General features: G+C 34.9%; 1 protein-coding gene across 7 annotated transcripts in view; it reads left to right on the top strand.

Moving 5' to 3' along the window:
• The window catches only part of Cfap20dc (CFAP20 domain containing), a 200,262-nt gene that overhangs the window by 67,037 nt on the left and 108,821 nt on the right, over window positions 1-24,404 (top strand). For all 7 annotated transcript variants that reach the window (XM_070018826.1, XM_070018827.1, XM_070018830.1 and 4 more), the window contains 2 exons: window positions 6,229-6,343; window positions 13,486-13,642. In XM_070018826.1, the coding sequence (XP_069874927.1) occupies window positions 6,229-6,343; window positions 13,486-13,642 (272 nt within the window). The remainder of the gene's footprint in view (window positions 1-6,228; window positions 6,344-13,485; window positions 13,643-24,404) is intronic.

The following is a 24,404-nucleotide window of genomic DNA, read 5'->3' as shown; positions in this document are numbered from 1 at the left end:
CACTGTTTTTTATTTTGGCACCCTGTGTCTTGTATATACATTTATCTGATTTGGGGAAAGGAAGGGGTCTAACAAAACAATGAGACAAATGACGAAGTGTAAACCAGTGCAACAGCAATACAAGACACTATGCTGGAAATGAACTTCACAACTTGGAAGGGAGGGGGGTCCAGGGGAGGAGGGAAAGTGGTAGAAAATGAGGGAGGGGGTAACTCAGTACCTTACTTAGGTAACTTAACCCCTCCGTACATCACTTTTACAATAAAATAAATTTAAATTTAAAAAATCTTTCCACAAAAACTTCAGACATTGGTGAATACTGTTAACATTTTTAAATGAACTAGCACCTTTTAAATCAAAGTGTTGTTTACAAAGAGAGAAGGAAACATTCTCAAATCATTTGGGGAGGGTGGTACCAGGGTCTGAGCATTGTCCTTGAACTTCTTTTGCTCAAGGCTAATGCTCTACCACTTGAGCTACAGTTCCAGTTCCAGCTTTTTTGATAGTTTAGTGGAGATGAGTCTCACAGACTTTCTTGCCTAGAATGCATTCAAACTAGGATCCTCAGATCTTGGCCTCCTGATTAGCTAGGATTTTAGGCATGAGTCACTGGCACTCAACATTCCCAAATCATTTTATGAGGTCAACTTAATATACTGTGTTTGAAAATCAGCTAGATAATTCAACATAGAGACAAGTGAAAAAAAATAAGAATATCGCAATCAATGCAGAAAAAGCATGTGGAAAAATTCTATATCCTTTCTTGATTTTTAAAGAAACTGAAAAAGTAGACATAAAAGTGAGTATAAAAGAACAATCTCAGCTGATCGCAGAAACCTAAGTGTGACATATCCTTAGTAGGCATGTAGGAAGGTCATATTCCATCAGTGATTTCGGAACAAGGCAAGGGCTGTCTACTCTCATCACTTCTATTTAGTATATGTTCAGGGTTCTAGCACCAGTGCAGTAATGCAAGAAAAAGAAATGAACGACATAAAGATAGAAAAAGCAGAAGTAAAACAGCCTTTGATTCACCAAGGACATGATTATTTATGAAGAAAATTCTCAGAATATATGTAACAGCTACTGGAACTCATGATTGAATTAAGCAAGGTCACAAGAAACAAGATCTGTATATAAAAATCAATTGTATTTCTATATACTAGTAGCAAATGTCCCAGAAATTAAGTTAGAAAATTCATTTTCAATTATGTAGTAAAACAAAATACTTAGAAATAATTTAACAAAAGATGTATAAGACTTCAAGCATGCAAACTATAACAGTTTTAGAGAAATTAGATAAGGCCTAAATAAATGGAGATACATATCATGTTAGTGGATTTTAAGGTTCAATAGTGTTCTCCTAAAATTGATCTTTAGATTCAATTTAGCATAGCCAATAAACTCTCAAAAACTTTTTAATAGGAAATGATAAATGGATTCTAAAATCTATATAGAAAAGTAAAGTCTAAACAAATCTTGAACAAAATAAAGTTGAAGTTTCTTTACCTATCAAAATAGTATATAATTGGTATAAGAATAAATGAGTCACTGAGAAATGTATCAAGAGGAAATCTAGAAATAGATCCTCAAACAAACATGTATGTTTGCGTATATATATATATATACCTAGTATGTGTGAGGATCTCTTTCACACAAATATGTATATACATATATTTACATATACACATATATAGTGGCTATATAAATTTACAGATATATGCACACACATTTATAGTTGCTATCATTAGAACTTAGTTTGTTAGTACCTTCATCTACTTGATATGGTGGTGATTTGGGACATTGCATGGACCTTTAAGTGCTGGCACCTAGTTGGAGTCCTTAGGGTATTGAGATGCTACCTTCAGAACGGATTAAGGTAGATATTGTGAGACTGTTAGTTCTTGCAAGAGTAAGTTGTTATAAGAGTGAGCCCAATTCCTGGATTGTCCTCTAGCTCCCTCTCTAGAAATTTATGTCTTTCTCCTACATCATCTTTTCACATTGTGATGCTAGTACCATGCTCTTGAGTCTCCATAAATAAGTCTCATGCGTTTCCTTATATTAACAGAAAATGAACTAATACAAGATAATCAATGATTTTCAACAAAGTAATAAGCAATTTCAATAAGGGAAAATGAGCTTAATAAGTGGTGCTGGAATGATTGAATAAACTACAAAAAGAAAATAACTTCCCCTCCATTGTCTCATACAACAAAGAGGAACTAATTTGAGGTTTCTCATAAACTGAATGAAAAAACAAAGACTATAAAGTTCTAGGAGGAAATACACTATATTTGCAACTTTGTGCTAGGCAAGGAATTTTTTTAAGGATTTAGAAAGCACAAGTGTAAGTAATGACAAACTGATTTCATGAAAATGAAAACTTCTGCTAATCAAAAAGCATCCCCATAAGTGAATATAAAATGCATACAATTCTTTTATGTATAGTGCTTGATAACTTTCTTTTAGTTGGAAATTAGTTTCAAATTAAAAGTTAAAGCTGGGAGCCTGAGGCTCATGCCTGTAATCTGAGATCTGAGGATTGTAGTTGGAAGCCAGCCTGGGCAGGAAAAGTCAGTGAGACTTATCTCCAATTAATCCCCAAAAAGCTGAAAGTGGAGCTGTTTTTCAAGTGGCAGAGCACCAGCCTTGAGCAAAAAAGCGCTGGGACAACATGCAGGCTCTGAGTTCAAGAACTAGGACAATACTGTTAAGAAAATAGTGAATAGAAGAGGCTGGAGGTTTGGCACAACACAGTACCTACTTAGCATTCACAAGGCCCTGGGTTTACCCTAGAGTTCCAATATATAAAGTATGTAATGTATTATATACATATTACATATTATCAGTCTTAAAATGAACACTAAATTTGTACAAATTTTATTCCAGTGATGAAGCAAGACCTTATTTATTTTTATAAATATATCTTAATCATGAAAGGAAGAATGTAGGCCCTGTACTAGCTTCCAACACTGGACAATAAATTTATAAACTTCTTACCTTAGTATAAAACTTCTAACATTTGGCTTCTCTGCATCTCTCTGTCATGTTCCTTATCTACTACAAATCTTACCATCAATACTGTCTAAAGCAGATCATTTTTTGGTATCTTCTAGTTTAATCTTTTTGTTGTTGGTGGTGGTGGTTTTGGGGCTTGAACTAGGCCTAGGCGCTCTTCAGCTCAAAGCAAGCGCTCTATCACTTGAGCCACAGCACCACTTCCAGTTTTCTGGTGGTTAATTAGAGAGAACAGTCTCATGGACGTTCCTGCTGGGCTGGCTTTGAACCATGATCCTCAGATCTCAGCCTCCTGAGTAGCTAGGATTATAGGTGTAAGCCACCAGTGCCTGGCAGGTTGAATCTTTTTCTTTTTGTAGTTTTTCACCTGCTTTTTTTCCTCTAGAATAAATACTCAGATTTCATCTATATCATTATATCACTGGTATATTCCAAGAAATGCTTCATGGCTCAGTTTGAATGTGAATGAATAAATGAATGTTCACATTGGCCAATATGTGACAATATATTTAAACATTATTCTGGTTGGAGTTTGATCTTTAATAATTTAAATAAAAATTATTTAGTTTCATCCTTACAAACAGAAAACTTTTGATAACAACATCAGGTCACAGATAACTCTTGGCTTAAACCCTCCCTCTTTTTGCTTAATTTCCATGCTCTAATCAGAACTTTTTTTTTTCACTACTGGGGATTGAATTCAGGGCCTCACAGCCAGATTAACACTATACTTCATGAACCTTCATGTGTTAGTTATTTTTTTTAGTTATAGTCTTGCTTTATGCCTAAACCAGCCTCTGGGCTGTGATCTTCATATTCGTCTTTTCTTGGATGGCTGGAATGACAGGCATATGTCATAATGTCTAGGTATTGTGCTTCCCTTGTATCTGAGATGACAGGCTAAGGCTATCACACCAGTTGTTGGCTGAGATGCAGTCTCACATTTTTTTTGCCTGGACTAGCCTTGTGCCTCAATCTCTGCCACTCAGGTAGCAAGGATTATGGGCTTGTAGCACCATTTCCTGCTCTTCTCCTTAATTAGTACTTTCTATAAACAATATGTAATAGCACCCCTAATAACAATACTTTCTACATATGTTTGATACTACACCCCATTAGTAAAATGTCTGTGCACACATAGCACATTGTACACACTCATTATACCCGCACACCTAGCACATGTACATATGTTGAAGTGAAATATTGCATTTACTTATTCATCAAAACATAATACTGCCATAGTGTTGATACTTTAGTGTTTTAAGCCTTAGCTATGATAATAGGTTGAAAGGGTTTCTTGCTTTTAAGTGAATTTATGGTAATTAATAGTAGAGGGGGATAATTTTTTAGGTTTCAGTATATCCTGAAATCATCTCACCAATTTTTTTTATATTTTTTATTGTAAAGATACTTTACAGAGGGGTTATGTTACTTAAATAAGGTAATGAGCACATTTCCTATCGAGCATTGTTACCCCTCCTTTGTTTTCCCCTAACACCCCTTTCCTCTCCTCCTTCCCAACTCATCCCCCCCCCCAAGTTGTAAAGTTCATTTTCAACATAGTGTCTTGCACATCTCATTGTTACAATGGGTTATCCTGTATCCTCATTTCAGCTTTTTGGTATTTCCCTTCCCCTCCCCAAATTAGAAAAATGTATATATAAGGTGCAGGGCACCGGAATCAAACACAGTGAAAGCAAGGGTTATACCATGGGGGGAGAACATACAAGAGAAATAAAAAAAATCATATAGTACAATATAAATACATTAAAAACAACAGCAACAAAGATAAAACCACTTTTGTCCCTATCTTGGGGTTTATTTAGCTTAGCATTATCTTATATGGTCATATGTACATAGCTTTTTATCTTTTCTGCTTGTCCTAGACGTATACTAGTTATTGCACATAAAGGAAACCATGGGACCTATGTTTCTTTGGGCCTGGCTTACTTCACTTAATATAATTTTTTCCAAGTCTTTCCATTCCTTAACAAATGGGGAAGTATTTCTGATGGAGGCATAGAATGCCATATATATATATATATATATATATATATATATATATATATATAATGACATACACACACACACACACACCACATTTTCTTGATCCATTCATCTATTGAGGGGCATCTGTGTTGGTTCATATCTTAGCTATGGCATCTCACCAAATTTTTTACTGTATTTATTCTTAACATTGTTTGATGATCGTTTTTCCATGACAAGATATGTAGGAAACAATGAGAATAGAAGTGAGGAGGAGGAGGAGGAAGCCTGGAAGGGCTACAGAATGGGCTATGTTGATTTTTTAAAATAGTCGATTATACTACAAATATTGACAGTGAATCTTAATTAAATGACTCCTTAGGGCATTGTTAATTATAGAAAATTAGCACTGTAGTACATTGAGACAGTCTAAACATGAGGACAAAAATGCTACTTATTCTCAGAGAAAAAGAGTTTTTCAGGAAGCATTAATTCTGTACTATGGCAGCCTGAGACAGATTTGGAGATTTTCAGCTTGCTATGTTACCTCTGAGACCTAAAAGAAGCAGAATATAAAAATGAGCCTCTATCAGTTTGAAGCAAACCTAATCTTTGTGATCATGGCTGTGGTCTAAATCTATTAAAGATGTTCAAATTCAGTGTCCTTGGTATCACTGTAGGTTGACCTGAATAGTGAGCAATAAACTTGTGTATTATAATTCTAGTTGGAAGATATGTGCTTAGAAAGTGAAACCGACAGTCAGTGTTTTGTGCCTGTCTCTAAGCAGACTAAAAGCCTATATAAAATGACAGGTGCATTTTTAGGGAAAGAAACCCATAATGTTTTCCTATTTGGTAGGTGACGGTATGTCCCAAGATAACACATGCTTAAGGGGCTGGAACGAGCCTGGTTATTAAAGGCTAGCCGTTTCTCAGTTCATACAAATTGAATTTTTCTCATCGTCTGGAGTACTATGGAAATCTAGTGTAGAGTACAGAAATAAATTAGCATATTAAGTAAATTTATACATTCTGCCTTGTGAGCATTTTGCATTTAAGGAAGAAATTTTATTACTTCTTCAAAGAAAATGGCAATTCTTAAAAATTCTGTGTTCAAACTCCCCGTTGGACAGGGTCCATATATATAAGCATTTTGATGATTATCCAAAGAAGTAGTCATTAAATTGATAGGAATGTTTTTCTCTTCTCTTTTTTTGTCAGAATTACTGATTTAAGAAACATCAAAAGAAGATTGTATTTATCAACAGTCCATAAGGAACTGTCTTCAACCCCTCTTCATGCAAAAATCCCACTCTTCATGATCAAGCGCAAAATTGTAAGTATCACAGAATGTTGCCTAAATTGTTAAATTCAATTCAGTAAGTATTAATAATGTGGGCCTACTTTATGAGTGAGGCACATTGCCCTTCCTTCCTCTCCCTTGAAATCTGTGAGGTGAGAAGGTGTTATAATGGCACTATAGAAAGCACAGTGGAGAGGGAAGGTACTACTGGGAATTTGAAAGGCAGAGAAACCCATTGAACTGCCAGGAGAGTTAGCACTTCCTATTGACAGGAAAGGTCTATGGGATTTCACAGGAGGAAATGGGAAACTGAGCAAGAAAGTGGAACAAAAGAAACAGTGTGGAGAATGCAGAATAGAGAATGAAAAACATTGTTGCTAGATTTTTTAAATACCATTTCTACAATACAAAAACTTCATGTAGATTGGAGATTTTGGGCTCCTTGTGTAACCTGTAAAGGGCCTGGGTCAACTGACAGCCTTTCTTACTTTATTTTGATTTTGATTTGGTATTTTTCTCAATACTGTATTTCTATACCATCCCTTCTAATATATACTTAATTCTTTCCTGTAAAGTGACTCACTATCTTGCTTACATTTATTTACTTTTTATTGAGGAATGACTTTTATTGTTTTTATTATTTTTATTTAAAAATGCTAAAAAAAAAAAAAAAAAAAAACAGAGGGGCTACAGTCAGGCAAAGAGTACATTTCCTTTTGGACAATGTTCCCTTTCCCTAACTCTCTCCCAGTTTTTCTCTCCCATCTAACCCACAAGTTGTATTTTCAGCAAGTTGATTTTCAACATAGTGAGTACCATTGCTGCATTTATTCATCCTTTGTCCTTCTATTTCTGTGCTCCCCTCTTATCCTCCCAAAGACATATAAATGAATAAATGACAAAAAAGAAAACAAAGATAGCAAATTTAAATCGCTTAAATTTAATTTTAAAGAAATCTCTATATCACTTTTGTAAATGGAAAATCAATATGACTTTCCAAAAATAAAATATCAATATACTAAAAACAACAGAGTGAGGCTGGAGGAGTGGTAGAATACTTACCTAGTATGTGCAAGACTCTAGATTCTATCCCCAGCCAACACAACAGCATTATAAGATGTCGCTACACCTGGTACCCTTTTAAAGGCCCTGTCCTGTCACTTGCTTTCTCACTTAAAAAGAGTTCATCAAAAACTGGATACATTTGACAATTTTGCCCTGGCACAGTTAGAAGGATTGAAAGGAAACTGATAAAGGGAAATTTGTATTCTATGATCCAGAGTTATATAACACTACTCATATGTATCATCCAGTCATTTGACAAATGCTGTGTGTTCCACTCTTTGGGAACCACTGTGATGGAGAAGAAGAGCCACTGAAAGCTTTTGAATTCATTAAGGAACACACAGTTGGTTTTGTACCTTGGGTAGATTATTTTGTTAATGATAATCTATAATGATTTGAAAGTATAGAAAATGAAGGTGAGGAGACCATTTTCCAGATTACATTAATGAAGAATAAGTGGTAGTGGCAGAGGAATGAATACGAAGCAATGTCACAAATATACAAGCATATATAAATAAAACTGTACATATATTTGATACATACTATAAAAGCAACAACAAAGAGTCTAGCTCTGAAATTCAGTTTTGTTAAATATATAACATGTGAATTATTTGACATGGTTGAGAATGTAGAATCAGAGTTCTGGCACATGCTTCTGTAATAATTCCTATGTAATAATTCCTCATCTATGAAGTGCAGATAGCGAAGTGTATCCCCATGAAGGTTTCTAGGGGAAGGTGATACCTGACTTAATAAATATAAGGCTCTTCTGCCATAGAGTAAGTACTAGGTTAGGACTACAACTGCCCTTTGCTCTTAAGATGTTGCTTACTCTAGGAAAGCCTATATGACAATACTTTCTGCAGATTAGTTATTTGGAGAACAGCTTGTCATTGTCATTCACAATATTACAATTCTTATAATACTTCTCCACCATACACTTTGTCACTTATGTAGTTGCCTGTCTCTCTCATTAGATTACAAACTTGTAATATTGTGCTTTGGTCCCCAGTTCTTATCAGTAGGTGGCACATAGAAAGTAAATGTAGAATATATAGAATATAAATGTAGAATATGCTCACAGGTCTTCACATGCATTGTAACATAGGAGATAAAATGAATAGTTTTCATAGCCAAATTATATAAGCTTCTTAAATATCTTGGTAATTCCACAAATGTTCAGGAGTTTTCAAATATATATTAGGAAGGTCTTGCTCTCATTTTCTTTAGTTTCCTCCCAATCTAACAAGTACACATGGTAACAAAGGGTCCTTCCTTTCCACTATGGATATACTTTATCCGTAGTGAGCCCTACTAAATTAAAGCTGAGTGATATTTTTGAAGCAATTTCTACACAGATCAGCACAGGGATCCAACCCCTCCTTCATCCAGGTGCCATAGGTGATCATTGTGCCACAGGTGATCATAGGTGTCAGTGTGATCATTGGAACTAGTTTCCTGCTTTTCTCAGTGTATTCAATTTTTCCTATCCTTCAGAAACCAGTGGTTATTTTAGTAGTAAACCTCAAGGCAACATTCTAAAAACACTATGGCTGACATTTATAAATCAGAAGATCACAGAATATTCCTGATTTCTGACTTGTTTTGAAAAACTTCAGATTTACAAGGAGCCCGTTTTCCAGCTCAGCAAGAAGTTGGCTTGAGCAGAGTGGTAACTGCACACTTTTAAGGGAGCTGAACATTCTCTGTGAACTTGAATCCTCTCCACTCCTCTAAGTTATATAGGTGACCCAGACCTTCCTGCTTCACTCAGTTAATTTGTCTGCATAGCTTCTCTAAGTGTTCAGTTTGCAACCCCAGATTTAGAAGCTATCTGCCATAGCTTCTTGGCCTTAGATCAATTGTAGAAGATATCTGCAAAGAGGTTCTCTTTCCTTGGTTCTTTATCTAAGTATTTTAGACAGCGAACAAGTTAATATTCTTACAATCATGCCAATATGAATATTTATATTAGCTACTTTCTGTTTCAATTACCCTTAAATATTAACCTTTCAAAATTATTTTTTATATTATTTTAATTATGAAGAGTTACTTTAGCATTACAACTATAAAAATTTATACATTTAACTTTTTTTAGTGGTACAAAAAGTTTTTAATTAATAGCCATCAATTAAACAAAAGAAGTACACTTAGACCTCACTGAAATCAATTTACTACTTCAATAAAACTGATTGTGTCAGATAAACATCACTGCCTTCTACCAAAGTATGGATTAATATGCAATAAATTTAATTTTATTTGAATAAGAAATTCAATTACAAGATGTCATTTAGAGTAAATTATTCATTAGAGATATGATAATGTCATATGGTAAATTACAATGCCATATTTTTAGTAACATTTCTATTCATTTAAATGGATAAAATAATCTTTAGCAGTTGCTTTTTTAAGCTATAACTGGTGGTGTATGTTATAGTTCTTATACAACCTAGAATCTTCTTATCAAAGATCATGTTATCTATATGGCCAATGATTGGAAATTTGAGATTTTAACAGTATTTAATTTCTTCAGTATCACTGAACAAGAAGAGAATGAAGGAGGCAGGCTTATCAAATGTGAGGTCATTTAGAGCTACACATAAGCTACAATCATAGAATGTCTCTTAATAGAACTTTCTAGCCTAGAATTCATTATAATATTTGAGGGTCTATGAATGTTCCATCTCATCTATGTGAATGTCATTTTTAAAAATCAGATTTTTTCTTATTTATCTGTCTATCTAGTATGGGTATTGAAGATATGAGGAAGAAAGAATTGTCTTTTGCCTTCCTCTATTCATTTTGAATGCTTACAAAGACACAACTAGTTTGAAAGAAGTTTGTTTGAAAAAGAGGCTGTTTAGCCAACTTTAGGATCAGCCCATTTTTAAATCAGATGCCCAAGCAAGATACTGTTGGGTTTGAAGTGTGGCCTCCAGAGCTAGATATACATTTTCAGTTTTTAGTTCTGTTGCTTCTTGACTATAGTCCCTTGGCCAAGTAAATTAATGTCTCTGTGCTTCAGTTTTCTCTTAGACAGTGTCAGTGGAAGAACAGACTTTAATAGCGTAGCTGTTGAGACTCATTGAGAACAGTATAGTACAGAGCAATACAAGCTCGTAGTAAGTGCTCAGTTAATGTTGGTAACATAGTTACTATCTTACCATTTTCAGTAGACATGAGTCCATTAACTGTTAATATGATGTCAAAATAAACATCTGTGTCAATTTCAATTAGTAAGTCTTTATTAAGTCCCTACTATGGGCCAAATATATTCGGATCTAAATGATACATAATCTTCCTCCTCAAGGAGATTAAAATGTTAGAGAAAAGGCAAATATGTAAAATAATACTGGTACTAAAGGAATATGCTGGACTTAGATAATTAGGTTGGAAATCACTGCAAATAACTTATTTTCCTGATGGAAGAACATTTAAGATTTTTAAAAAGAAAACTGATGTGTGTGAGGGCTCACACCTGTAATCTCAGCTACTTGTGAGACAGAGATAAGGAAAGTTGCATTTTAAAGCCAATGTGTGGTAGAGGGGGGAGTTAGGAAGACTCCATCTTAGCCAGTGTCTGGATGTGGTGGCCTATGCCTATTACCCTATTTACAAAGAAAGTGAAAGTAGGATCATGGTCCAGGCCAACCCAGGCATAAATGTAAAACTATCCCAAGAGTATCTAGAACCAAATGACTGACAGTAGACCTCAAGTAGTAGAGTGTCTGCCCAGCAATAGCAAATACAAGGCCCTGATTTCAAACTCCAGCATCCAAAGCTCAACAATATAGCACAGTGTTCATCATACATTATACAAAGTGAGAAAACATGGCTTTGAAGTTTAAGGTAAGCTGAAGCAAAGAGTTAAACCAATGAGCTGAGTATGGTAGTATATACCTATTAACCCATCTGCACAAGGTAGAAGGTAAGAGGATTTCATTGTGGGATTAGCCCTTGGCAAAATCTTGAGACCCTGTCTGAAAACTAATTGATGCAAAGGTTGGGAATGTGGCTTAAATGGTAGGACAACTGCCTAGCAAGTGTAGGCACTGAGTTCAAACCCCACTACTACCAAAAAGAGAAAGAAAACACACCTTGCTAGCCATGAGAAAAAGGAACAGACCCAGACACAACAGAAGAAGAAGCATAGGATTAAAAACACCTATTATAAATATATTCAAGAATTTAAAGGAAAATATGAATGGAAAACCTCAATAAAAAATATGAAAAAAGCTATGAAATCAGCATTCCAAAACTAGTAAAAGCAATATATGAAATGAAAATCTAACTGGATACTTATAAAAGGAATACTTATAAAAGTGAAGTTAGGAATATAGAAACTATTGAAATTATACACTATGTACACACTTATTACATACTTACTGAAATTATTATTGAGTATCAAAAGGCAGGAATGTTGGGAGAAAAAATATAGAGCCTCCTTTGATTAACAGTATAAGTAGATAACAATATCTGAATATCTGCCACCCTCCAACATTGATAAGTACTTAGTGTATGAGGGTGAAGAACAAAGGAATTGCTGGTGGAAAAAGCTAAGGGAGTAATTGGGATGATGTCAGTCTTTTAGGGAGAGAAACTAGACTTATAAACCAACAATAATGCTAACATAATATTATTTCATTATTGGACAAAAACCCAACACCTCCATACCCTATAATCTGATTTCACCAAGCCATGACATTCCACCCTGTGATGACATTTGTTCCTTATATATCATTTTCATATTCATTTTTAGCCAGCTCTTCTCACTTGATGGCTTAGAAGGCTGAAGATATTCAATCTTTCTATATCTCAGAGTTCTTTATTCTTCAGCTGTACTCTATCCCTCACAGACCTCTGCCACTCACGAACATTCCTGTAGCAAGCTTAATCAAACTTCTGAGTGCTCTGCCTTTGCATATTCTTCTTCCAAGAACAGTGGAGACACCTGCCCTATGGAATAGCATGTTCTCTTCCTGATCCTCCATTTCTGCCAAACTTGAACCACTGGCCTGTCTTACAGAACATGTGTCACTCCTCACCCCCATCATTCTCCTGATGACTATATTATCCTCAGTCCTGCTTTCTGCCTTTGCTTACCCCAAGATCTTTACTCCCAAAAAGACCATTGGTATTTTTGTGGCCTGGGAATATAATTTTACTGTTGAAACGTTCTCAAAATATAAGCGATTTAGTCAGTAGTATACTATAAACTCTTCTACTTTGCTGCTGTGGAAACAACCTCAGGCTCATCTCTGTATTAAAATCAACATTGCTTCGTAGAAAAGATTTTCTTTTTTAAAAAAATTACATAATGGACTGTATGTGACCTTTTAAACAAATAATGGGAGAGCCTGATATTTAAGAGAAATATGAATTTTAATATTTTGTTTTAATTTTAAAAATTATTATCCTACTTTTGTCCTACAGGGTTAAATGTGTATTCATTTCCCACCACAGGAGTATTTTCTTTTAACTCAAGTCATTTAGAGATTCATTTGATGAAGAATTAGGGAATCTAATTGTTTAATGGGCAGAAATTAGTCACTGAAAGAACACTTTAAAACTGGCAAATACAAGGCATAATTATAAATTCTTTAGAACAATCTATTTCTGTATAGTAGGTTAATTAGTTTTAAGTAGACAGCATTGGCTACCATTTAAACCCAGCCTCTAATTTCATCCATACCTTTTTTTTTAGTACAAGCCTAAGTGGCTAATTGTGATTAAATTAGTCCCCTCAAAGGAACAATTGGCTACTTATCCCTGACTTTCAAGACTTAACTGATCTAAAGCACCTGCAATTAGCTGCCAACAGCATAGTGTCTACAAATAGAGAATTATTTCCCAAAGCTGTCTTAGCCTTGTCTCGTAATAAGAATTCTGCATTCAGATGGTCAATAAATAGTTTAGATTGTGAGGATTTTCCGGGGGAAAAAAATCAGAGCAATTTTTAAGATAGTTTAAGCCAAAAATAGAGGAAAATTGGTTTGGGGCTGGTTAATCTAGATAATTGCCTCATTTCTGGATTTTTTTTTGCATATTGTGATGTTCATTTATGTGATGATGAAAGGTAGTTCCATACTCTTTTTGCTTCTCTCTCTCAGTGGTGCAATCTGTGTATTGACTTAGTTGCATTCACCAGTGAGATATTCAAGGGAGCAGTTTTCCAGTCATTGGATGGGATTATTGTCTCAGCAAACTGTAAACTACGGAAGATCTTCACCTTAAAATCAAAGCCTCAAGATACTGCTGATAAAGATGGTATGTTTTGTGGTCAAGATTTTTAAATTCTCTTATATGTTTTTAACATTAGCTATGCTTTTGAGATAGTATAGGATCATGGAAGCAATTTGATTTTTATGTCTTCATGCTTCTGAGTGAAGTCTGATATGACTATGCCTGATCTGCTAGGAATGCTGATAAAGAGAAGCTCACAAACTTTACTTCCTGAGCTGGCCTTGAATCCCAATCCTTCATTTCCCAGCCTTCTTACTAGCTCAGATTATAGGCATGTGCCACGAGTACTTGGTCTATACCTAAGTTTGAGTGAATGTTAGACAATGAGTATCAGAAACTATAGGCATATTTTGAGGCTCTGCATGGTTTTTATTCCTCCACAGACATGGAACCAAAAACATGGTTAATAAGCATAAGCATAAAAGATAAATAGGATGTAAATGTTAACAACATTAAAAATTATTAGTCCATGGAGTCAAATACTACCATAGAAGGATTCTAAGATAGTAGTAAAAGTAAAAAATATCATTCAAAAAAGAAAATTCAGCTAATAAAAAGCTTCAAAATATGCAGAAATATCTACAGTTTACATCAGTTCACAGGAGGATTTCATAACCTAATCAGCATAAATATAAAGAAAAAGTAGATCAAATATAGCAAGTTCCATGAACATTTTAATCTCTGATCCTTCCCTAATCACACTAAAGTTATAAGATAGGAATAAAAAATCAGGATAGACTATAGAAGATAATGATAAATTTCATAAGCTTGAGGAGTGACCTAGAAAAGCAAAGAAAGCCAAACCCTTCAGGCCAAGGAGTTCATAAGTTTGCAGCCCCAGTATGGTAAGGAACATGGCCAAAATCAGGGGAAAAGGTTAAAAATCAGCTTAGTTTACTTACAGGATTCCAGGTATCATCTATAACTCTGTATAACTAGACAGCAGAAAATTTATTCTCTGGAGAATATGAACCAGAGAATTTCTGGACTCAAGTTTATCAGGTCCCTGGTAAGTATCATGTTCCTGAAAATAGATATGGAAGGAATTTTTTTCCCAGAATTAATGACAGAAACTATATCTATAAAATAATTTGTTCATTACTTGCTTCGACAAATACTTTATTGAAGTATATTTTAATTGATAGAAACTTTTAATATAAACATAAAGCATGCACAAATTCCATTTGTGAAGTTTGAGGAATTAACACAAAGTGAACACTCGGGTCCAAAGTAGACTGTCACATATATCTTATAGGCCCTGTTTATGTCCCCTACTAATCATAACCCTCTCTCCTCTCTTGAGAAGTAATCTTTATCCTCACTTCTATCAGATTAATTTTACTTATTTTTTTAACCTTTATAGATGTTAAATTATACAGTATATATACTTTTATATATGCATTATTTCGTAAAACAATTGCTTATGATATTCATCTGTGTTGATATACATAACAAGTACATACAATTGTATGAACCAATTTAATTTTGAACAGACCTATTTAGGCTGCTATGAATAATTCTACTAGAAAGATTCCTGTACATTTTTGTGGGGACATCTGTGTAGGAATTTATGGAGCATCTAGGAACTAAATGATTATATATGATATTATTCTATAGTTACAACATTTTTTTTGATTTCCAAATTTTATTTTATATAGTTTCTATTCCTAAGATGAAATTCTCCATCTTGTTATCAAATTTCTCTGTTATATTAATCAACGTTATAGCTTATAATTAATCATTTCAGTAGCTTAATCTCCTATGAGTTTATTCTTATTGTCTATTTTTAATCTTGTCTCTTGGTGTGCCAAAGTTCTCACTGAATGTTGGATATTTTGTTTCAGAAGACATAGAGATATTGTTAGGCTCTAGATGATACTTTTTTTCTGCATAGATATAAAACAAAAAGTACAATAAAGACGCCTTAAAGACTGATCCTATGGTAGAGATGTAATAGTAAAATTAGTCTCCCAAACCCACCGTTAGAGTAATACAGGATTCCAAAATTAGAGACTAGAAAAAACAAAAGAATATTAGATTTTTCAAAACTGGTGTAGAGATACTTTCAAATTGACATAGCTTATCACATCCAAGAACAACTAATACAAAAGTCTCATCATCATGAAATTTCAGAAATGGAAGGCTAAAAAGAAAATCCTTTAAGCATCCAAATTAAAAAAACATAATTCATATACAGAGGGGTAGGAATGAGAGAAGAAGAATATCAGTTCATAACGGCAACATTAGGTGAAATTGTACCTTCAAAATCTGTGAAAAAATTATTTTCAACCTAGAATTCTGCCAATGCAGACTGAAGATGCAAGACCTAAAAAAAACATGTTATGTCCTTTCTCAGAAAAGATCTGGAAGATGTTCTCCAATGCAACAAAAGAGTAGATTAGGAAAATGAACTAAATGGGATCCAAGAAAATTAAAGGAAATCAAAATAAAATCAAATGAAATATATGTATATATGAGTATATATGAGTATATATGTATATATGTTCATATATATGTATATATGTATGAATAATATATGTATATATAAATTTATGTATATAGTCATGTATATATACATGGAATGTGATCAATGACATGGGGAGCTTTTGCAGAGAGCAGGCTCAGTACACAGTTGAGCAGACAAAAAGAGTCTACAAGAAAAGCATATATCTGACAGAGTATGATGTGTTTGAACATAGAGCTAAAACTAATGATGATTTTACAGTACTAACAGGGACTTTTGAAGAAAATAGTATTAGGATATGGAAAAACTATGAAAAAAAACCAAGAGTGATCAACTCCAAGAAAGCAAAAGCGCGTGGGGAAAGAAACATCATAAAATAGCATGTGGCTTGGACATGCACAAGTGTTTTTTAGGACTTTGTTCTAAGAGTTTTTAGGCTTACAGAAAAATGAAGTGGACAGACAGTAAAGATAGTTTCCACAAGCTCACTTAGCTCACACCTATACAGACTCTCAGATTATATGGATTATATGCTATGTTTGTCTAATGTTAGCTGGTAGTATTTAAGTACTCATGTGTTTCTCTGGTTCAGTTTCCTCACTAGCAAAATGGAAGTAATAATTGTGCTTTGATTAGATAAAATATTGTTAGCTTACTCTTAGTGAGAACATGTGTATAAAATAGATATTGTCAAACCTAAAAACACAGGTTAATGTTTTCAGTCCAGGCCAGCTTTGATTTTATGTGAGTCTTGAATTTTGCTTTATCATCAGATCATTGTGAAGACAAACATTTACATGTGAAAAGATGTTGAATTGAAAAATACTTATATATATATATATATATATATATATATATATATAATTGAAAAGACGTGTGAAAAGGGATGAACTGTAATGCAATATGTAATGCTAAACATTTGCCTGTCTTCTGGGATCACACAGACTATCTTAAGGAGCTCAGGTCTTACAAGCAAACTTACATGTAAAGGTATAATACTTGGTGGTAATCTCACTGTGGGCTTAAATTAACAGTGGTGGGCAGGAAATTTTGGCCTCCCTTATTTGGGAAAAATGTTTGGTGAAACACTTCTATTTCCCAGGCAGGTCAAGTTAAGAAAAATTCAAGGAGTCTAGGTATTCAGTAAGAGAGTCCTTACCTAGCATGTATAAGGCACTGAGTTCAGTCTTCTGCCCATATATATATACTTGACGATCACCATCAGGCTGCCAACATTTGGCTTAGCCAAATTGGATTAAAATAAAACAAGAAAAGCCACATATTGTTCTGTTCATTAAATGAAATGATAGTTAAACATACACACACACTCACACACACAAAGTATGTACAAACAATAAAGACCTTAATTTCAGAATGAAGCTGTAGATCAGTGAAAATTATCTCTGGATCAATATAAGTCTGTAGACCACAGTTTGACATATACTAATGCAGAAAACTAACTTTCCAAACTGCATCTTGAAGGAAAAATGAGATAGTGAAAAGAGAAGTCATTTCAAGGAGAAGAGTCTGTGCTTGTGTGTGTGCGCATGTGCATGTGCATGTGTGTGTATGTGTGGTATGTGTGTGCGCGCACGCATGTGTGCGGACGCATGCACTTGAGAGAAACAGAGAGGGAAGAAGGGAGGGAGGGAAGGAGAAAAGGAAAAGAGAGAAAGTGCACAAAAGAAAGGAGAGCATGTATTATGAAGGAACTGACGTGTTCAAAGAAAAAGAAGTTCAGTATGAGTCATGGCAGGATAAAAGTTTTTTTTATTTTTAATTGTGAAAATACTGTACAGAGGGGTTACAATTAAATGGGGAAGATAATGAGTACATTTCTTATCAAGCACTGTAGCCTCCTCCTTTGTTTCCCCTTCCCATCCCATCCTCCCCCCACACCTCCATCCAACCCTCCCCCCCCAAAGTTGTAAAGTTCATTTTTGCCATTTTTCTTGTGTTTTTCTGGCTTACTCGGCCCATTTGAGATAAAGATTGCACCAGTTTTGTGCTAGAACACTATCTTAAGGCAACCATCAACCAAAGTTTGCATTTGTACCGTCAATAGTCTACAGATACAATCTAGTTCAACAGATACATCTATTCAACATCAAACGACTATATGTTAAAGGACTATATGTTGAAGGACTTCGAACCGCAGAAAAGAATTTGGAAAACCAGAAATTATTAGGATTAGGGAGAGATGTGGGTAAAAAATGGGAATAGATTGGTGTGGGGAGGCACAGGGAGAGTTAACTATGTCCTAATCACAGTGCAGGAAATGGGTTGGGTAGGATGCAAGTAGAGAGAGAGAGAAAAAGAAGAGACGGAAAGGGGAATAAAGAGAGACCAGAAAAAGAATAGAAACGTAAAAATTAATGTTATTATAGAGGTTAAAAGACCGTCTATTTAGAGAGGAATGTGAATATGTTCAGAGAAGGGGAGGGACATAGAGGAGATGTGAAAATCTTTAAGGATGGGAAAGGGAGAAGAAAAGATCAGAAGTTCAGTAGAGCTAGATAAAAAACAAAAAGATAATTAAGAAAGAAAGAAAAAGAGAAAGAAGACAAGAACAGAAAGGAAAACTCTCATTCACGTATTCCTAAAATAAAAATTATAAGATGAGAAAAAAAAGTTACTGGAAAACAATTATTTTTTCAGAAGAGGCAAAAATTAAAGATTAATAAAAGTTTTAGAAGGGAAAAAAATTTATATATATATATATATATATATATATATATATATATATATATATGGTAACAAAAAACAAAAAACAAGCAAAAAAAAAAGAAAAGAAGAAGAAAAAAAAAGTCTTTTGATTTTTTTTTTGGGGGGGGAGGAGTGGGAAGAATCCTGTATCTCCCTTTTGTCTGCAACCAGTCTCTTGTTGGAGTCTCTGGTCAGCTTGAGGTCCTGTGGCTTGATTGGTTTCTTAAGTCGGTGGGTTGGAAGAGGCAGAAAAATGCTCTGCTTTACCCAAGATTTTGAGATCCCCCTCCCAGGTTAGTTTTCTGGGAGGGTGGTCTGCTTTGAAAGTCACAAAAGAGGGGGATGTGGTGATGAGGCTAGGTTCTGGGTAGAGTTGAGGCCTTTCAACAAACAGTAGCTTTTCCCTGGGGCTATTGCTATTTTGTGATAAAGCTCACAGCGCCCAGCCTGGAGCCATTCTCAGGGTTTCTGTTTTTCAATTGATTGTGGTGGCTGCTAGAGGGAGGGGTAGCCTCTGGCTCTGGTTACCCAGTGAGGCAAGGCACTCCGATGGCTGGCGCCTGAGCTGGGTGACTTTTCCCTGGATGGAGCTGAGTCTGGCAGGTCACTTCGCCGTTAAGTTCTTGTGACCTGCTAAATGACTCGTTTTATTCCAAGGCCTGAGCTGGAGCTAGCAGCTCCTCCGAGCTTTGTCGGTATCCAAGATGGAGATCACCGGTGCTGGGGGGGGGAGGGGTGGCCTTCCCTCCTCTGCTCCCTGAGGAGTGAGGATGTCGGGCTTGTACTCACGCCGAGTCTTGGATCCTGGGTCGTCTCTGGTCTGCAAACAGCAGGATGATGTTCGCTCCTTGTCGGTTCTTGTTGGTGTTGAGTAGAATCCGCTAGTCCGCTGCGTCTGGCTCCTTCGTCCCCGACTCTCTGTGTCTCAGGTATGACTCCGCGGCGGTGGTCGCCGCCGCGACCCCGCCGCCGAAGCGGCAGCTGATGCGTTTCCTTGGCTTCCCCTCTCTTGTCTAACTCTCTGTCCTGTGATGGCACACTTGGTGTGATTCTCTGGCTTAGGACTGTTCACTGGAATTCTAAACCTACTTTCTATGCGAGAGCTTGTTCAGATTCCAGCTTCTCCTCCGCCATCTTCCCGGAACTCCGTAAAGTTCATTTTTGACGTAACGACTTCTACATCTCATTGTTGCAATGGGTCCACCTGTATCCCTATTTAAACGATTTGTTTTTTCCCTTCCCCTCCACAAATTATAACAACATCAAATACAGTGAAAGCAGAGGTTATACTGTGGGGGAGGGACATACAAAGCAACAAAAAAAATAATCTTATAAATGTGTTAGAAACAATCGCATGAAAGAAAAAAACATTTGAATACATATCTTATGGTTAATTTCCCTAACATCAACTTAACTGACCTTTTCTGCTTGACTCAGACATATACTAGTTATTGCAAATAAGGGAAACCATGGGACCTATGTTTCTTTGGGCCTGGCTTACTTCACTTAATATAATTTATGGCAGGATAAAAGTTTTAATAATGTGTTATAAGGCTGCAAATTTTGAATGACATGAAAATATAGAACAATTCTTTTCAGAATTCTGTGTTTAATCACAGTCACTAGAAAAGCTAACAAACTAAGGGCTGGGAATGTGGTTTAGTGGTAGAGTGCTTGCCTAGCATTCCTCAGTACCACATAAACAGTAAAAGCCAGAAGTGGCACTGTGGCTCAAGTAGTAGAATGCTGACCTCGAGCAGAAGAAGCTCAGGGACAGTGCCAAGCCCTGAGTTCAAGCCCCAGGACTGGCAAAAATAGAAAAAGAAAGAAAGAAAATTAACCGATTTCCTAAAGAAGACAACTATACAAATGAGAGCAAAAAAAATAACAATAGTATATTGAAATTTGAGTCTCTGATTCAGAGTGTGACAGTATATAAATGTTTGATGGTGGTAGTGGTTGTAATAATCAGAGTTGCTAATGATAGTTAATACTGATGAGAATTTCAGCCTTAACTCTTGATAAGATCTAAGCATTGTAGTAGGTATTTTACAAGTGAAGATGGATGTTGCTATTATCCTGATTTTATAGGCTAGGATCCTGAGGAACAAGGAACTCATATGTGACCAATGTCATACAAATGTTACTTATTAAAACAAGAATTCAAACCACCAACAGGGCTCTAATTAGCATAGTGTGCTACCTATCATGGAGTGTTAGAATAGAGTGGAGATTTTTTCTTTTTAAGAAAGATACAAAAGATGTCATGGAACCAGAATGCCAGAATGGCTCTGTTTAGGATGTCTATATTGTAAGAGATGTCCTTTTGTCTTTCTTATTAAAGAAGGAGTTACTTTTCCTCTGCAAAGACATAGCAGTCACAACTTGGAGATATTTATCATAGAAAACTTTACTTATTTCCTACTGGGATTTGATTTTAAAATAATGCTTTCAATACTTGGGTGAGCTCTGTTCTTTATGTAATTTAATTTTTTTTTTTTTTTGGCTGGTGGAGGGGCTTGAACTCTGGGCTTGGGCGCTGTTGAGCCACAGCGCCACTTGGGGTTTTCTAGTGGTTTTTTGGAGATAAGAATCTCACAGAGTTTCCTTCCCAGGCTGGCTTTGAACTGTGATCCTCAGATCTCAGCCTCCTGAGTAGCTAGGATTATAGACATGAGCCACCGGCATCCAGCTTCTGTTCTTTAAATTGCTGCTATTTCATTTTAGAACTTCTAGATCTCAAAGTAGGACCTTTTTCTTTATTCTTTGCTTTTTCTACTTACACCACAGGATATAATAGAAAGTGAATTATTGGAAACTTGCAACAAGCAATTAATCAGTTTTTAGTTGCCCAGAAGAACATCTTATGCTAGATAAGTAATAAGGCATGCTTATTCTATTTATATTATTACTTTTATAGCCCCTGAGGGGACAATGACTGCCATTTTTAAAGTATTTGCATGATAGAATTATTGATTAACTCATACCATTCCATGTTGAAAATCAAAACCATAGTAGATATGTGTAGATTATTAGTAAGAGCCCAAAAGAGGAGAGACAGCAGAAAGCAAATGATCCATTAAGTGTAGGTTTATGTCATATTAATGATAACTTTATAGATCTCCTGATTTTACAGTTCAGTTCTAATGTATCAGTAATGAAGAATAAATGTACTATGTTCAAAAGTACAAGAAGAAGACAAAATATAATTTCAAACTGAGAGCCCTTTGAAGGCATAGACCAAGTCTCCGCATTATTTTTCTCTTTTAGCATGTCTCTACCTGGTATTCTTATACCTGTTGTAAATGTTTGATGAATTAGTGAACTAGAGGTTGGCTATTTATTCAATTATTCATTCATATTCATTGTCTCAATAAATTTTTATGGGTGTCAAGAAATGTGAAGTAATTATTTGTTTAATGGCTACAAAAACATTCTAAAACTACCACATCTACCCTCAGTAGATTCATTGAAGTGGGAGGGGCTTAAGAAAATAAGGCCCATGGAATTGAAGTCACACAAAATGAAACTCAAGGAAAAGCTTTCGATTGTTCTTTCCTTATCAGAATGCCTGTTTACCTTCCTGAAGAAATGGAATGGTTTGGTATTTAAAATATTTACTAAAAGCAACATTCATATTTAATATTACTATATTGAATATTCCTCACCATTTTTTTTATTTCTGAATTTAAAGTTCCCATGGCTAACCAACTATTTTAGGTCACTGTAAATGCCCAGGAGTCAATAGATACCACAAAAATGGATCATGAATATATGTATTTCAAGAATCACATTTTTGTTGTACAGGAAATCTATTGTATTTTATAATTAAACATTATAAAATATATTACAAACTTGCTTCTCAGAAACTTTAAGGACAATTCCATTTATAATAGTATATAAATCAAATGTGCTGCTGTTCCACTTAACCAACGATACTAAAGATTATATACTAAAAGCTATAATGTATTCCTAAAAAGAGTACATCTGTACATCATGTTTACAATAACAATTTTAATAAAAGTGGTAAGGCAGACTGAAATAAATAGGAAGATAGCCATGGACCAAAAGGCTTAATATTATTAAGATGCCAACATTGCCCAAGGTAACTACAAATTCCATTAAATCTCTGTTAAAAATCTTTCCAAGTAGCTTTCTTTGCAAAAAAAAAAAAAAAAAAAAAAAAGGGAAAAAGGAAATACAGATGCCATATTCATGTGGAATTGTAAAGGGACCTAAACAGAACAATCTTGACCATAAAGACAAAAACTGCAAAATTCATACTTTTCAATTTCAAAACTTACTGAAAAACTACAGTATTTAAAACAATTTTATACTTCAAGAGGTTTTGTAGTGGTTTGTAAAAAAGCAGAAAGCTATATATTAAACTCCTGCTCCCTTCAGTTTGCATCTGTTCTTTTTTATCTGAGCTATTCCTTCTTGTGGTCACTTTACAACCACCTTAGGCTTCAGAAGAATAGGGAGTCACCAATAAGTACTTCACCATGTATGGTTGGCTAATGAGGGCAAGTGAACAGATATGGGACTCCTGAACTTTGGGTCTGGGATCTAAATATCCAGTTTATTGACATATAACCCAACTAATTGTGTCAAAAGGGAAAAAAACAGTCCTTAAACAAATGATTTTGCAACAACTCTGTATCTACATACAAAAGAATGAAATTGGATCCTTCCTGCAGTCATTTATTCACTATATTAACTCAAAAAAACCTAAATAGAAGAGGTGAAACTATAAAAATCTAAGGAAAAATGAGATGCATCTTCAAGACTTTGAATTTGACAATATTCATAGATATGACACCAAAAGCACTACAATAACTTAAAAAATAGGTGTTAGACTTCATCAAAGTTAAAAAGTTTTCTGTATCAAAACCATTAGCAAGAAAATGAAACAATCTGTAAAATGAGCGAAAATATTTGCTTAATATTTCCCTATCTAACTAGCTAGCTTATATTCTAATACATAGAATTCTTACAACTCAACCACAGAATGAAAAGATATTCAACATGATTGGTCATTAGGAAAATGCAAATTAAAAATACAGTCAAGAAGCATATCAATCCATTTAGAATGACTATCATTTTTTTACACTGGAAATAAGTATTGGCAAGGATGTGGAGAAACTGGAACCCTGAATATCACTGGTGCACAGTAATAGTAGAAACAGAGTATTTCACCTAGTATGAAAAACAGTGTGGTCCATCCAAGATGATTTTCTGTTTAGTACTCCACTCATTTATGGATTATTGACAGATTTCATCCCACACTAAGATGGATCAACATATATTTCCTGGAACAACAGATCTTTAATTTACTCAGGCCAATAAACCATGTCCTAGAGGTCAAAAGTAATTTCATTAACCTCCCCAACCAAGAAACAGGGCACCTGGAAAGCATTTAATTCTCAAATACTTGTACTTGGTGTAAAAATAATTGCATTCTTACCCTAGGGATGACCTGCTCTTACTCAATTAATAATATATTCTTTTCCTAATAAACTTTTCTATCGGTTTCAAAAAAGAAACAATTATCATAAAACCCTGTGATTCCACACTTAAATGCCCCCAAAGAATGGAAAAAACAGGTAATCAAAC

Source organism: Dipodomys merriami, unplaced genomic scaffold (genome assembly GCF_024711535.1).
Source record: "Dipodomys merriami isolate MVZ:Mamm:240054 unplaced genomic scaffold, mDipMer1.0.p SCAF_13, whole genome shotgun sequence".
Taxonomy (NCBI): Eukaryota; Metazoa; Chordata; class Mammalia; order Rodentia; family Heteromyidae; genus Dipodomys; species Dipodomys merriami.
Note: the sequence above shows the minus strand (reverse complement) of the source record. Positions and strands in the feature narration are given on the sequence as shown.